Source organism: Ananas comosus, unplaced genomic scaffold (genome assembly GCF_001540865.1).
Source record: "Ananas comosus cultivar F153 unplaced genomic scaffold, ASM154086v1, whole genome shotgun sequence".
Lineage (NCBI taxonomy): Eukaryota > Viridiplantae > Streptophyta > Magnoliopsida > Poales > Bromeliaceae > Ananas > Ananas comosus.
In genome coordinates, this window is record NW_017890557.1 from 33,760 (window position 1) to 47,316 (window position 13,557).

At 42.8% G+C, this 13,557-nt stretch overlaps 1 protein-coding gene across 1 annotated transcript; it reads right to left on the reverse strand.

Annotated features, from left to right (window-relative positions):
• Nucleotides 1–11,907: 11,907 nt before the first annotated feature.
• LOC109703875 (proline-rich receptor-like protein kinase PERK9) lies at nucleotides 11,908–12,756 on the reverse strand (the record flags this gene model as incomplete). The annotated part of the gene is made up of 1 exon (XM_020224602.1): nucleotides 11,908–12,756. A coding segment is annotated over one exon (849 nt), but the record flags the coding sequence as incomplete, so codon positions are not given.
• Between the last annotated feature and the right edge of the window lie 801 nt (nucleotides 12,757–13,557).

Sequence of the window (13,557 nt, forward strand, 5' to 3'; positions counted from 1 at the left end):
AAAAGTAATGCTAATTTACACATAGCATTAGAAACTTTCCACTATCATGGCACTATGGTTATAGTCACAAAGCATGTCATTGTTCTTTACTTTAGGAACATACTAGATTGTCCATGATTCATTCAACTAAGTCAAACATAAACATGTTTACTTCTATGCATGAATTCCTCTACTTAAGAGAGGTTTCAGTTCACTATACATACATATAGCAACTATGATGGTAATCATGTCTTGAATCTATGTCGATTCCCAAGTTACGCAAAATGCATTCATATGCTATTTCTATTGTATCATATAGAACATAGGGGAGTTTCACTTGCTCTGGTTAGGTCAAACCCACCTATCACTAGGCTCAATCCAGTCACAAGAAGTCCCAATATTCAGCTCAACGAAGTCTCAATCCTGCTGAAAACAAAGCATGAAATCACATCAATACTACAATCGAAATGTCCAATTTCGGCACAATTCGCACTTAGTACAAAATAGTAACTTGAATTCCTGTTTTGGTTCTCTTTAGTACCTCGAAATAAGTCTCCAAGGGCTCTCTCAAGCTAGCCGAAGACAATCCAAGGGTCAATCGCAACCCTGCTACGAACAAACACTAAGCGGCGTCAAAACGCTCATATACTAGTTCCTATAGCTGAAACCATGCGTATTCAGTTTACTAACTGAATTTCCAGCTTACCTCTGGTTGGAACACCCTGTAAACAAGTTCCCCAGGTCACCAACTTAGCTCAACTTGGTTCAAAAACCTGCTGCGAAGAGAACAATCCAAACAGCATTAGTTCGCTCAAACAAATCACCTTTAGTTCCGATTTAGCTTTATAGTTAACTAATTACCTCTATCAAGTTTCAAAATAGCTTATCCCTGGTCTAAGGAGGTTAAATCACAAATAATTAACTCATCTCTAGCTGCTGAAACCTCAGTCTAACACAGCTGGAAGCAACGGAACCAAAACGCGTCAAAAAGCTGATATTAAACCACGAACTAGAGAGAAAGTGAGCTAATTACCTTTCTAAAGCTGGGATTCAGCTTTCCCTGGTGATAACCTCACAGAAAACTCAGCAAAACTCCACCTCTCCACGTTCCAAAGACTTCCCTCGAGTCTTCCACTCAGCTAGCAACGAGCTCGACGCGAAATCGGCGCGAAACGGCGAATTTTACTTAGAGAGAGAGAAACCCTAGAGAGAGAAACTAAGAGAAGTGTTGTATCCTTGCTCTGAGCTCCAAGGACCCTCCAGCAACTTCAGGGGTCGACCAAATATCTGTAGGGATAAGACCAGATGCCAAAAGACCAAAAAATTCCTGCTGTCACGCACCTGCTGCCTCTGCTGCTTGCTGTACCGGTACAGCATTAATGTTGTACCAGTACACAATGCAGAAATTCGAGAGAAATGCCACAGCAATACACTTTCCTACTTTTAGCTATCCAATCACTCTCTAACTTGTCCAAAAGCTTGTCCAAGCCTTTTAGAACATGTAGGATAGATCCACATCTCATTCCTCACACTCGAACTTCGAAAATTGCAAAAGTTCAGTGTATTACACCAACCCAGCCACCCGCCGGTCGCTTCTTTCTTTTTCCCTGTCATAAGCTTTGCGCTCTTCCCACGACATGGTATTGCCTTGTTCCACCCACAACCACAGGTCCAACACCTTGGCGAAGGTCTATAGCTTGAAAGAATGGACTATATTGAAAATTTTTGACCGTGGTCGTCACACAAAGCAATTAGTCTTATTCTTACTATCAAGGGATGCAAGTAATACAATCATCACAAATAATAATCAAATTCCAACATCAATCTACAAAATGATACCTACGGCAATCATCCCTGTCGCCAAACCTTGCTCCAGCAAATCTGTAGGCGTATGTCCACTGTGTGCCTCTCGTGATAAAGTCGGTATAGGTGCTTCTTTTAGCATGCGATTCTCCGGGCACTCCGATTGAAAATGGCCCGCTTGGCCACACAAGAAGCACTTGCCTCCACGCCGAGGACATTGTGGGGGCACCTGCGGACCTCCACAAATGACACATTGCCTTGGCGGTTGACAATTCGACGTCTTTCTCCCAGCCAAGGAACCATGCCCCCGAGATCGATTTCTTTTTGGATTCCTTGATGGTCCGCTTACGTGCAACTTGTCACTCTTGGTGGTCTCCTTCGCTAGTCCACTAGTCTCCACATCTCTTCCCACAGACAAGGCGCGGTTTGTAGTCTCATGAAATTTTCTAAGGTCAGCTGTCTGCTGGATCAACAGGTTCTCCAACCGTCTGATTCCCTCGTCCTGTCAGTGCAAAGCCTCAGCTTGACGTAACGCCATATTCGATTGTCGCTCCACCACACCATCTAAGGTAGCCAGTTGCTCTTTCAACTCCCGGATCTCGCCGTATCTGGAGGATTCAGGCTTCTCCGGCTCGGTCACCTCGGCTACCACAGAGCGTGCCGTTGACATCACAAGCTGCAAGAAACATAACAAGCACAGGTTAAAACAACCCATACTATCATAGTCCCACTCATAAGTACGAAGCCTCAATCATGCGAAAGTAATAAAGTGACCTCCCACTATTCCCCAATATCACGTTGTCGGCCGCCAACGTGATCTTGCAAGGACATAAATGTTATTCACTTCGATCCAACTCCAATACTTTTGGAGTTAAACATGACCCAATTATGATACTTTCGTTAAATAGTCTCAAAAGACCCCGTCTCTCACGCTCCTAATCCTTATCGTCCAACCGGCCTAAGGTTTGCTAGGTCCATTAAAACTTAACCCTAATTTCTGATACCAATATAATCTGTCAGGCCCGGGCCCAAGCGGAAGCCTACCCGACGCGTGTACAGACCCGCCATGTACACCAAGCACCACCGATGCACACAAGGCGTCTACTAAAACACGAAATAAACAAGAATAGATCCCTAACAAGGCTATCAGAGCAGGTAAATAATCTACTATAAAAGCCTACAACATCAACATCCTCAAGGTATACAATAAGTATATACAACTGAATCCGAAGACAACTAGTAGATCTCTAAACAAAATACATAATACATCTTTCAACTGTCAACAAAAAAAAAAGATGATAACGGGTCTACTAAGATAACACCACAGAGGCTCTAGCTAGACGCCAACCCTTTGCTGCAATCCTAGCCTCTCCCACTACGGAAGGCTCTGAAACAAAAACAAGCAACCAATGGAGGTTAGAACTATTAAATAATAGTTCCAAGAGGGTAAGCCACCGAGAGTGGCGAAATACACCACTAGGTCAACTAAGTCATGCTATAATACAATATGTAAGCAAGTATAAGTATAACAAGTAAATTAAACAATTCCATTACTAAGTCATGTCTCTACTTGATAAAGTCAACTATCATGTACGTGATGTTCTAATGCCACATGTTCAGTTATATGTTTATGCAGATTTACATGCATGTTCATCTTTACTATAATGCCACAAAGAGTAATTATACATTTCATTGCTATTATATCCATGCATCTATAATAATCAACATAGGTGCAGATTTACTACCACTAAGTTGTCAATACCAATAATGACTAGCATAAAGTCCATTTTATAGAAATGCATCAAAAGAGCCACGAGGTAGTAACGTACTAGTATGTCCATCTATCATATATGCATCAACCACGGCTAATGTACAATGTCAAGTTAAGTTTTATTTACCCAATTAATGAGGGACTTACACATGGTAACATCCCGGCTCGTGCCATTCCTAATGACCCCATGGTAGCATACACTCCCCACAGTAGTCCACTTCGGCGCCCAATCCCGCACGAGCGATCTATCGTCGTAAGGCCAACTCCGGAGTGCCGGCTTGTAGGAAGCGACCCTCACAAGCATATACGAATGAGCACAAGGGCAAGCAAGTATGATCATAGCATAGGATCCACAAATCGAATACTCAATCATCATGTCTAAAATATGGAATTTCACTCATCGACTCGACGGTCGGGTACTTGATCATTCATGTCATAATTCGTTCACAATTACTTGGGTGGTATGTCCCTACCAACACATAATATGCCTTAAGCATGTAGTACTTCACAAATCATTATCCTATCTAGGACAATTCGCTATTTTGGTCCAAGACCCAAGGAGGTTTCATAACACACAATCCCACTATAGCCAAGGGAATCATTTACTAATGCCATATGCAAAAGAGTTACAAAGATGTCCACAAGAATCATAATGCACGTCATGCATACGTTTTACTACCAAAGTCCTCACTACATAAAGTAAAAAGTGTTATTATGCAAGCAATTTCATTCCACTAGTGTTATATGCCATTATCCATATTATGGTTTGCCCCAAAGGTGTTGTAATCGCATTCCTCATGTCTTAAACATGGAAAACAACTAACGATCTCTAGGTTGAATACAATACCATAATGTCAAGTTCTACTTGTTCAACTAGGCTACATGCACTATGCTTAGCTTCATGTTGACCTTATCATGCACTATGTCACAATGTTACGTTTACCTTGTTTATAACAAGTATACCGTTCATCTTACAAGTTAACCACTTTTCTATTCCATTCACTATGGAAACACCAAATAATGAACCATCATTCCTTTCTAACATGCTTCCTAAGGTTGCATAAGAGGAGATTATCATGAAGTGCTATTTAATGCACAAGTCCACATTGTAAGCCTCTACTTCATAGAGTATAAATTCCCTACAAAAAATATGTATGAAGCATATATTCAAAAATTCTATCATGTCATATTTAGCATGAATATGCAGCAAATTATGTCTTAAAATCATAGGAAAGACATCGAGGGAGTTCACCCATTACGGTGAGGTCAAACCTACCAGATACTCCTCGAACCCTTTCGTTCTTTTGAATGAAGTTGTCCACCAAGCTTCTAACACCTTAAAAAAATTTCTAAAAGGGTCACAAGCTTCGAACGAACATCATACAAAAATACCCAAAAATCAAGCTAAATAGGAAAAAAAAAACCTTTACCTAAGAAGAATTTGATCAAAGTCCAAATTGAAGCTACAAGGCTTCAAATCTAACCTAAAGGAGAGTTCTACACTCATCAATTAGGTTCCATAAGCCTTACAACAAGAAACCCCAAAATAAATTCTAATTCTTTCAAAACTAGATTTAATTCTACAAATCTTGCAAAATCTACACATAAATGTTGTAAGAAGAATACTAAACTTCACGAAAGCTCCAAATCAAGTTAAACTTGAGCTAGGGTTGGAGTTTACTTCTCAACAAAGCTCTGTTCTCCACTTCCAAGCCCCATTCAAGGTCCAAGATGCTAGCCGCTATGAAGAGAAAGAAGAAAGAGAGATCAAAATCCAAATCAATACCAATTGTAAGTTTTGAGGAGCCCAAGGATCTATCTAGATTGTATCCAACACCTAGAGGGGGGTGAATAGGTGTAACGGCCAAAAAACCAACAAATCTCAATGCGATCAAGATAAATGCGGAAAATATAAATCGCACCGAGATTTACGTGGGAAAACTCCAACTTGGAGAAAAACCCACGGGACCAATATGCGAAAAAATAATTCACTAAGAGAAACGCCATTTTCCTACACAATAAAAGCATATATGAACACAATTTTTCGAAAAAAATTGTAAAAATAGCGAAAATGCATACTAACGCTATTTCAAACTAATTCATGCAAAAAATTTCATCAAAAAGTGATATCTCAACACAAATCCCGAAATTCCAAGCATATTGATATCTAGATCACAAATCAGTGAAAAATAATACGTTTTGATATGATTGAAGTGATCTAGAAGCAAGATAATGTCCATAAACACTGATCTACATCAAAAAATTGCATCAAAAACGATCAAAAACAGAGATCTGAGCATGAACTCGGATTTTTTCCGAAAAAATACAAAAACGTGATGAAATCATGAAATCCCAACAAAATACTTACAGATTTAGGGGGGAACTTTGTGGATCTGGAGGAGGAGGATCCCAGGGAATCTTAGAAACAGAGAGAAAGAGATTTGGTTTTGAATTTTGGAAGAAATAAGACCCTATAACCGGTTATATAAGCCACTGCTACAGTACCCATACCGATACACGGGTTTGTGTACCGGTACACAGCCCCAGATTTCGAAAAATTTACATTAAAAATTCATTAATCTTAAATTAATTTTACATAAATTAAGAATTTTATCCCAAAAATTATTATAATGAAAATAAAATATTATAAGATTTCAAAATACATCGAAACACTAAAATTTTATTATAAAAAATTACTTCAAGTTTCAAAATCATCAAGATGTAACGGTTCACGAAAAATAATTTTTTAGAAATTCGGCAAAATTGACACCAATTTGTCGCAATCCATTCAAAATAGAGATTTAACTAATACGATACCGGGGGTGGCTCTTTGAGCATCTTTTTCAAACTAACACCTTATAACTCCGAAAATTCTAAAATATTTAATTTTTTTTTCTCAACCTTTTCGGTTATTCAATTCAATCTTCATGTGGTAGCTTCACACACTTGCCGGACGACCGGGGTGGTAGCTCTTTCCTACATGTGGTGGTAGTTTTCACACTCCTTTTGAATGTAACTCTCACTACAAGAAAGTAGGTCTATAACGACCAATATTCAACGACGGGCGCAATAAGTGGTCGCTAAAAGCAACCAAATTATAATAATTTTTAATATTGCTATTTGGTAACCAATATTTAGCGACAAAATATTTATTCCGTCGTTATTAGTATATTGATCCGTCGTTAATTAAAAAGATATTTCGGCAGGCCTGAAATTTTTAGCGATGAAATATTTTTTTCTTCGTTGTTAATAAACCAATTGAGATTTTTAGCGATGAAATTTTTTTTTCGCCGTTGTTAATAGACCGACAGAAATTTTTAGCGATGAAATATTTTTTTCATCGTTGTTCATAAATGGATTTGTCCAAATATTTTTGGCGGGAGCATGAAAATTTCAACAATATATGATATTTATTTTATTTTGAAAAAAACCTTAATAGGCAAGAACCAATAGAATCCTAGCTAATTAATTAAGTCAATTTTCTACAACACCTGAACCCAATTGTTGTCGCACGCCCCCTAATTAATTAAGCCCTCTACAACACCGAAACCCCAATTGTTGCCGCCCCTAATTAATTAGCCCTAGGCTCTTCCTCTTCCAAGAGTGCCCGATCGCACGAACCTCCCATCACCACCTGCTCGCACGAACCTTCAATCGCCGCTGGCTTCCTACTCTCGCTGTGGCCACCCTTCCTCCTCACCTCTTGCACGCCGCACGCGGGACTCACGCTTGGAATTGCCGCTTGCCTCAAACCCCCGACTTGTCGCTGCTCTCTCGCTCAATGTCGCAGCCGACGTCGCCCCAAAACTGCACGACGTCGACGCCGCCGTCACCCCGAAACTCACTGACTTTTCACTGCCGCTTTCGCCACGAGATCTCACCGACTTCGTCGGCTCCCTCGCCCCCACAAGACTGCCGGGATATATTGTGGTTGGTTTCATTCTTACTTCAACATTTATTTTGTTATAAAATTTATTTTTGTCTTTACTGGACTCTTAAAGGGGGAAACGTGAAGTGGACAGAAAATTAGTACATAAAAATTAAATAATCTTTTGAGGAAGATAGTTGGGATGATAATTTTTAGGTAATTTATTAAATAATCTTTTGTCCCTAGCTAGTACATAAAAATTAAAATATATCTAAAGTACTGACTCTACCTATCACATATACAGTGAAATAAATTTAACAATGAGACAAAAAAGATACATAACTTTCAAAAGGGACCCATGCAACAAGTCATTGGTCCTTTTTGCTATTGGAACCATGTGGAAAAGACATACATTGTTGTGATGCTTGTTGCAATCATAAAAGAATTAATTAGGTAAAATGGTCAGAATTTGTGCTTGTCGTTGATAAACCTTACTGTAAAGGCATATTTTTTAGTATTCTTCAAATCTGTTGTTAATCTATGCCGAGAGTCTAATATATGTGAGAATTTTGAAAACTTGAACCCAATATGCTGCATTATTGTTTGAAAATTTATTATTGTGATAGCTTACGATTTTTTATGAGCTTTAAATATTAGTATGATTATGCCTTGATCTGTGACTCCTTAGGATTGTTACTATTAACTCAATAGAGGAGATATATTTAGGCCATTTAGGTGTATTGTTTATATCTTTTGGGTCATTTTCCATTTATGGTTCAATTATACAATGCTTCCTTTCATATTTCACAATTTCTACAGTCGCATTCCTCTGTTATTTTTTAAAAAACTATAGAATGGCAATATTTGTTAGTTGATATCCATTGCACTATTTTTAGTAAATTTTACATATAAGTTGCAACTTTGTTGAGAGATCTATATAATATCTGAATAAAATTATTTGTTAGTTGATAACAAATGACTGGTAGAAGCAACCATAAAGTTTTTGTTTGTCTCATCTTTTTTTATTATTATAAAGTTTTTTATTTTCTAAATTATAAATATATTGTTTGGATTTATTACATAAATCTATTTTGTTTTATTCTATTGATATAATTACATACACTTGCTTAACAATACTATTTAGGTAATCGTGAAGTTACTCTTTATAAATTTGTTACATAATGGCACCGAATAAGGATTGGATCGACTTAATTAATGATCGGCTTAGTGTCACGCCCCGGGGTCCCTTTTTAGTTTGAAGCATAGCGGAAAAACGTCTGAAATTTTTTTTTTTTTTTTGAAAACCTAGCCCCAGGGTATGCCAGATCCGCCACAAATACAGGAGATCCACTGTTCACACGGACAGAGTCTCCCCTGTATTTGCACGGCGTCGCACAAGTACAAGAGTTCAAACATGATACAACCACAACCAGATGAACATACAAATAACCACAGTTATATATTCATACACCATTCACCACAGGTTCACATTTTTACATTCAATATTTAAACATAAATCCACATCTATCAGTTAAAATGTTTCCAACCACAGAAACAAGTTTTGAAATACTAAGATGCAAAATCCATAGAAAACTTTTTGAAAACTGTTCCTACACAGGAACTTTTATCTTTAAGAAACGCTACCACGAGGGGTAGAAAACCTTTTATTTCAAGAAAACATAATTCCTTTATTACATTCCAAAACCAACTGAAAACTCAGATATTCAAATAATAAAACAAAACTGAACCATGTAAATCGACTAAGCTATATATATCCACAGAAATAATAAGGGTAATAGCTAAATCGAAATAACCTGGGTCGGAAGCTCTATCGACCGCTACACACGTACCTCACGTCTCGTCCCACTACCCAACGCCCGCGATACCTGAAAAATGGTTGGGGAGGTGAGAACATGTAAACATGTCTCCCCTCCCAGTGGGTACCGCAAGCCGAAGAAGGCGAGGAGTACTCACCGGATCAGGAAGAACTATACAATAACATGGGTCAGTGGAAATAAACAAGGTAATGAGCAGATATACAATAGCGATAAACTGAAAGGAAGTAAGAACTATACTGAATAAACGGCTACCGCTACTGTAACTGGAACAGAAAGCATACATGAATATCTACTATAGTAGCAAGTCAACTATAAAGTAAGATCTGTAAGTATGCATGCAACGACTGCTACTATAAACATATGCGTCAATGAGACAATCAGTCCAAAAGTATCCAATCTGAAACCAATGCTCTCTTGGTCAGCACCGCAGACCTCAAGCCAATGCCCTGGAGGTCCGCACCGCAACACCTCCCGACAGTACCACTGCCGCTCTAACATGCATATAACCCCTCTAGGGCTCACGGGTTGTCATCATTCAACCACTTTTCCGGAAAAGAACACTCCTTGCGGTGGATCAGACCGCCAGTGTTCGTGAAATGCGACGAGTATCGGGCGATCAATGCAATATGGTCAATGATCAACCGTCGGCAACCAGCCGACAATCCTGCCCCCCAGGGCCTATCGACCGCATAGGTCATCAACTGTAAAGAAGCACAAGAACCGACCACTCAGGTCAACTAGGATGGGACAACATCGACATCCTCTCAAACGTGTGCAAATACTGACTAATCAAGTCAACAGGGATGGAACAACTCAACATCCTACCCACAGTATGCAGATACTGATCAATGAGTCAACTACTGTATATATGCAAGAGTCGGTCAACAAGTCATCTGAGTATATGGTCTAGAATTACCGTCGGCCACTAGTCGACAAACCTACCCCTCAGGGTACACCGACCTCAAAGGTCATCGAACAACAAGAGTCAAGGAACAAACCGACTATATACAGATATAAGATACAAGAACGAATCAACTAGGTCACCGATTTCACATAAAATCACGAAACCGCTCTACTCTAAATATGATACAGGATATGCTGAATAGCTAAGTAGAGCAATAAAGAAATATGGTATAGCTACTCTACTCCTACTCATGATATAAAGAGAACAACCGAGTAGAGTGTAAGTGAACAACATGGTGCAAGGCTCAACACTATATATCAAGATATATATATGCTAGATAATAACGAAAGGGCAAGGGTAAGAAACCATCACCGAGCGTGCACCACTGTACCGACGTCGGATCGAAGTACCCACCTGTACAACTGTCGCGTCTGTCTCCTGACTGCAAAAGAACGTCAACAGGACCTAAGGAGGGTCCCCTGGGTTAGTGTCTAACCCACAAATAACAACCACTAGCTCTCACAACCACACAAACAAACCCACGATGATCGGTTTCCTAAAACCAACTATCGTAACTCGCCGGAAGTCCCGAAATCGCACCGGGACTCCGTCGGGACCCACGAACTGTCCCGGAACGTACCGACTCGTGCTACGAGTCACCTGCTGCCATAAAACACTCCATTTTGGATGTTTTGGCAGCAAACATAAGATAAACACCGCGACACAATTATCGCCGGATAATTATACGAATACGGCTTCCCGGAAGTGTCAAATTCGACACCGGAACCCACCGTCGCTCACCCGTCATCACCGAACCCACAAAGTGATGATGGTGACCAGCCAACAAGGCTTAGCGACCACTCACAGAGCAACCAAACGACGTCGGAAGAAATCCGAACCGAAACCGCGTTCTTTCGGCGAATTTCGCCGAAAAACGCATCGAAATCGACTCTTCGATTTCCGCAAAAGCTAACAGATCATGGACAATCAGTCCAGAGGTCACCACACACGCCTATACACTGCCCACAGTAGCCACATAATCCACAATTGCACAAAAGCCCCTCACTTTACATAAAATCCCAATGTTTTATGTAAATCGGGCGATAACATGGCTCGTTCACGCAAACTGAGGACTTCCAAGGTCCGCCGAGACACGCACTGACAGGTCTCGACGTACTGGAGGCCGTGCTCACGATCTGGAGCACAATGGCTCACTGTGGAAAGCGCGGGAGCAACCCGAAGGTTCAGCGAACAGCGCGCAGTCGGGGAAAATCGCGCCGAACAGGCCGATACGACATCCGCTGATCCAAAGTAAGGTGAGCACCGTGATCAGCACTGACCAGCGGTCACCGTGCTCACCTCCGGAGGCATCGGAACAGCCTCGGATCGCCGAAAAAGCACGCACAAATACAGAACAACAGCCAAAAAGGCTCCATAGGGTCGACACCTCAAAAACAGCGGAACGGGGCCTTCCCGACAGAAACCAAGGTGAGCACGATGATCAGAAACTTGCCAGGATCATCATGCTCCCTTCCGTAGAGATCGGAGAGGCTCGAGAATCTCGGAGCAGTAAACCATCCCAACTAAGACCTATTTCGGGCTTGGCCAGAGCAAGCTTGCTCCGGCCGGCTTCCGGCGGCACGACGGCGCGCGCGGAGGCCAGGGATGGATGCGGGGGAGGTGAGGAGTACCGTGCTCACCTCGGTTGACGGCGGGGTGCTGCTGCGGCGTCGGGGAAGCAAGCTCAGCCCGCAAGAGCTCCGGCTTGGGTTCCACGGGCAGTGGCGGCCACGGCGGCGGCCGAGGAGCTCCGGGACGGCGGAGGATGTCCAGGAGGTAGGGCACGTCGAGATTTGAGGCTCCGGAAGTGCTCGGGCCTGGAGCGTCGCACGGCCTGCGGCAAGGCGAGCGTCGGGCGGCTGTGCGGCTGAGCGGAGGCGGATCTCCGGTCTGCAACTCGGCGGCGGCGCCCCGGGGTCAGGGTGCGGCGCGGACGAATCGCCGGGAATGGTCCACGCGCGGGCGCAGAGAAAAAGGCGCACATACAGGCCCGGACGGTCGGTGGGCTCGACACGGGACGGTCGAGAAGCGGCGGCGGGTTGCGGCCTCCGGGGGGCGCACGGAGGGCGACAGTGCGGTCCAGGGCTTGGACACGGTCGCGGGGGACTCGGCAGAGGTTCGCGCGCGGCCGAGAGATCCTGGCAGGCGCGTGTGGCAACCCAGTCGGCGCTGAAGCGCAGGGGGCGGCGATCGCGGCGGAGTGGGCGGAGGCGTCGTGGCGGGTCGGCGGTCGGCCGGGATGGTTCACAATGGCCGGTGCAGAGCAAAAAGGCGGCAGGCTTGCACCGAGGCGGAGGCTCGGCTGGAAGGTGCTGCTGTCTGGCAGTTCTCGGCGCCTCTCACAACTCGAGAAGGAGAGGCGAGAGAGAGAAAGAGAGGTCGAAGGGAGAGGCAATGTGCTGGAGGCGGCCTGAGGCGGGAGTGAGGTTTTGAGTCCTCCCCGGCTCGGGTCAAGGCGCGGTGCAGAAGAAGGTGCAGGAACAAGGAGGGAGAGAGGGAGGCTGCTGGGGTGGTGGATGGGCCGGAGATAGGGCTAGGCTTAGGGTTACGGTAGGTCAGAGACCAAAGACCTGGGGTAAAGCGGTATAAATGGTTAAGGTGATCTAGGGCTCGGATCACAAGAAAACCCTAGAAGGCTATATACATATAGCTCTAATTTGTGCCAAAGTCCCTCTAAACCTCAATTTATTACATTGAGTCCCTCACAGCGCGTGTAAAACGCGCAAATACACCCTCTACGTGCGATTTCACGCGAAACGGTACATAAAATGTCGCGACTTTTCGCGAAAATACCGTTTTGCCCTACCGACCTCTCCTCGATCAACGCGCGATCTCCGCAGATCCGTCCGTCAGATTTGCGAACGGATTGCACCAGTGCGATCAGCACTTCGGAGACAACAAAGCTACGATTTCGGTTCACCTTGATCGATCACGGATTCGCGACGAAATCCAACAATCTCTCTCCAATAGAAGGAAACTGACGCACAAAAATACATATAAAACATGTATTTTTAGATTTTCTCAAAATCCGTGCGTCAAACTCAAAATCCGTCAGCGCCATTAGTTCCAGAATAGCTGAACCGGTCGAAACGAGCTATTGGACTCTGCTATGAACGGAGTCCGATACGCGCCAGAAGCCAACTTCTACACCGTGGCTTCTTCGGAAAAACCGAGTTACTATTCACTTTAAGTGAAAACTAAATAATCGCGTAACTTCTCCGTTTTAAGCTCATTTTCTCCCCGAAACTTGACGAGTGCTTATGTAATTAAATTACACACATAAACATCGTCAACAGAGAGTTTAGCTACACTGCCAAAAATCTCAGTCCTTACA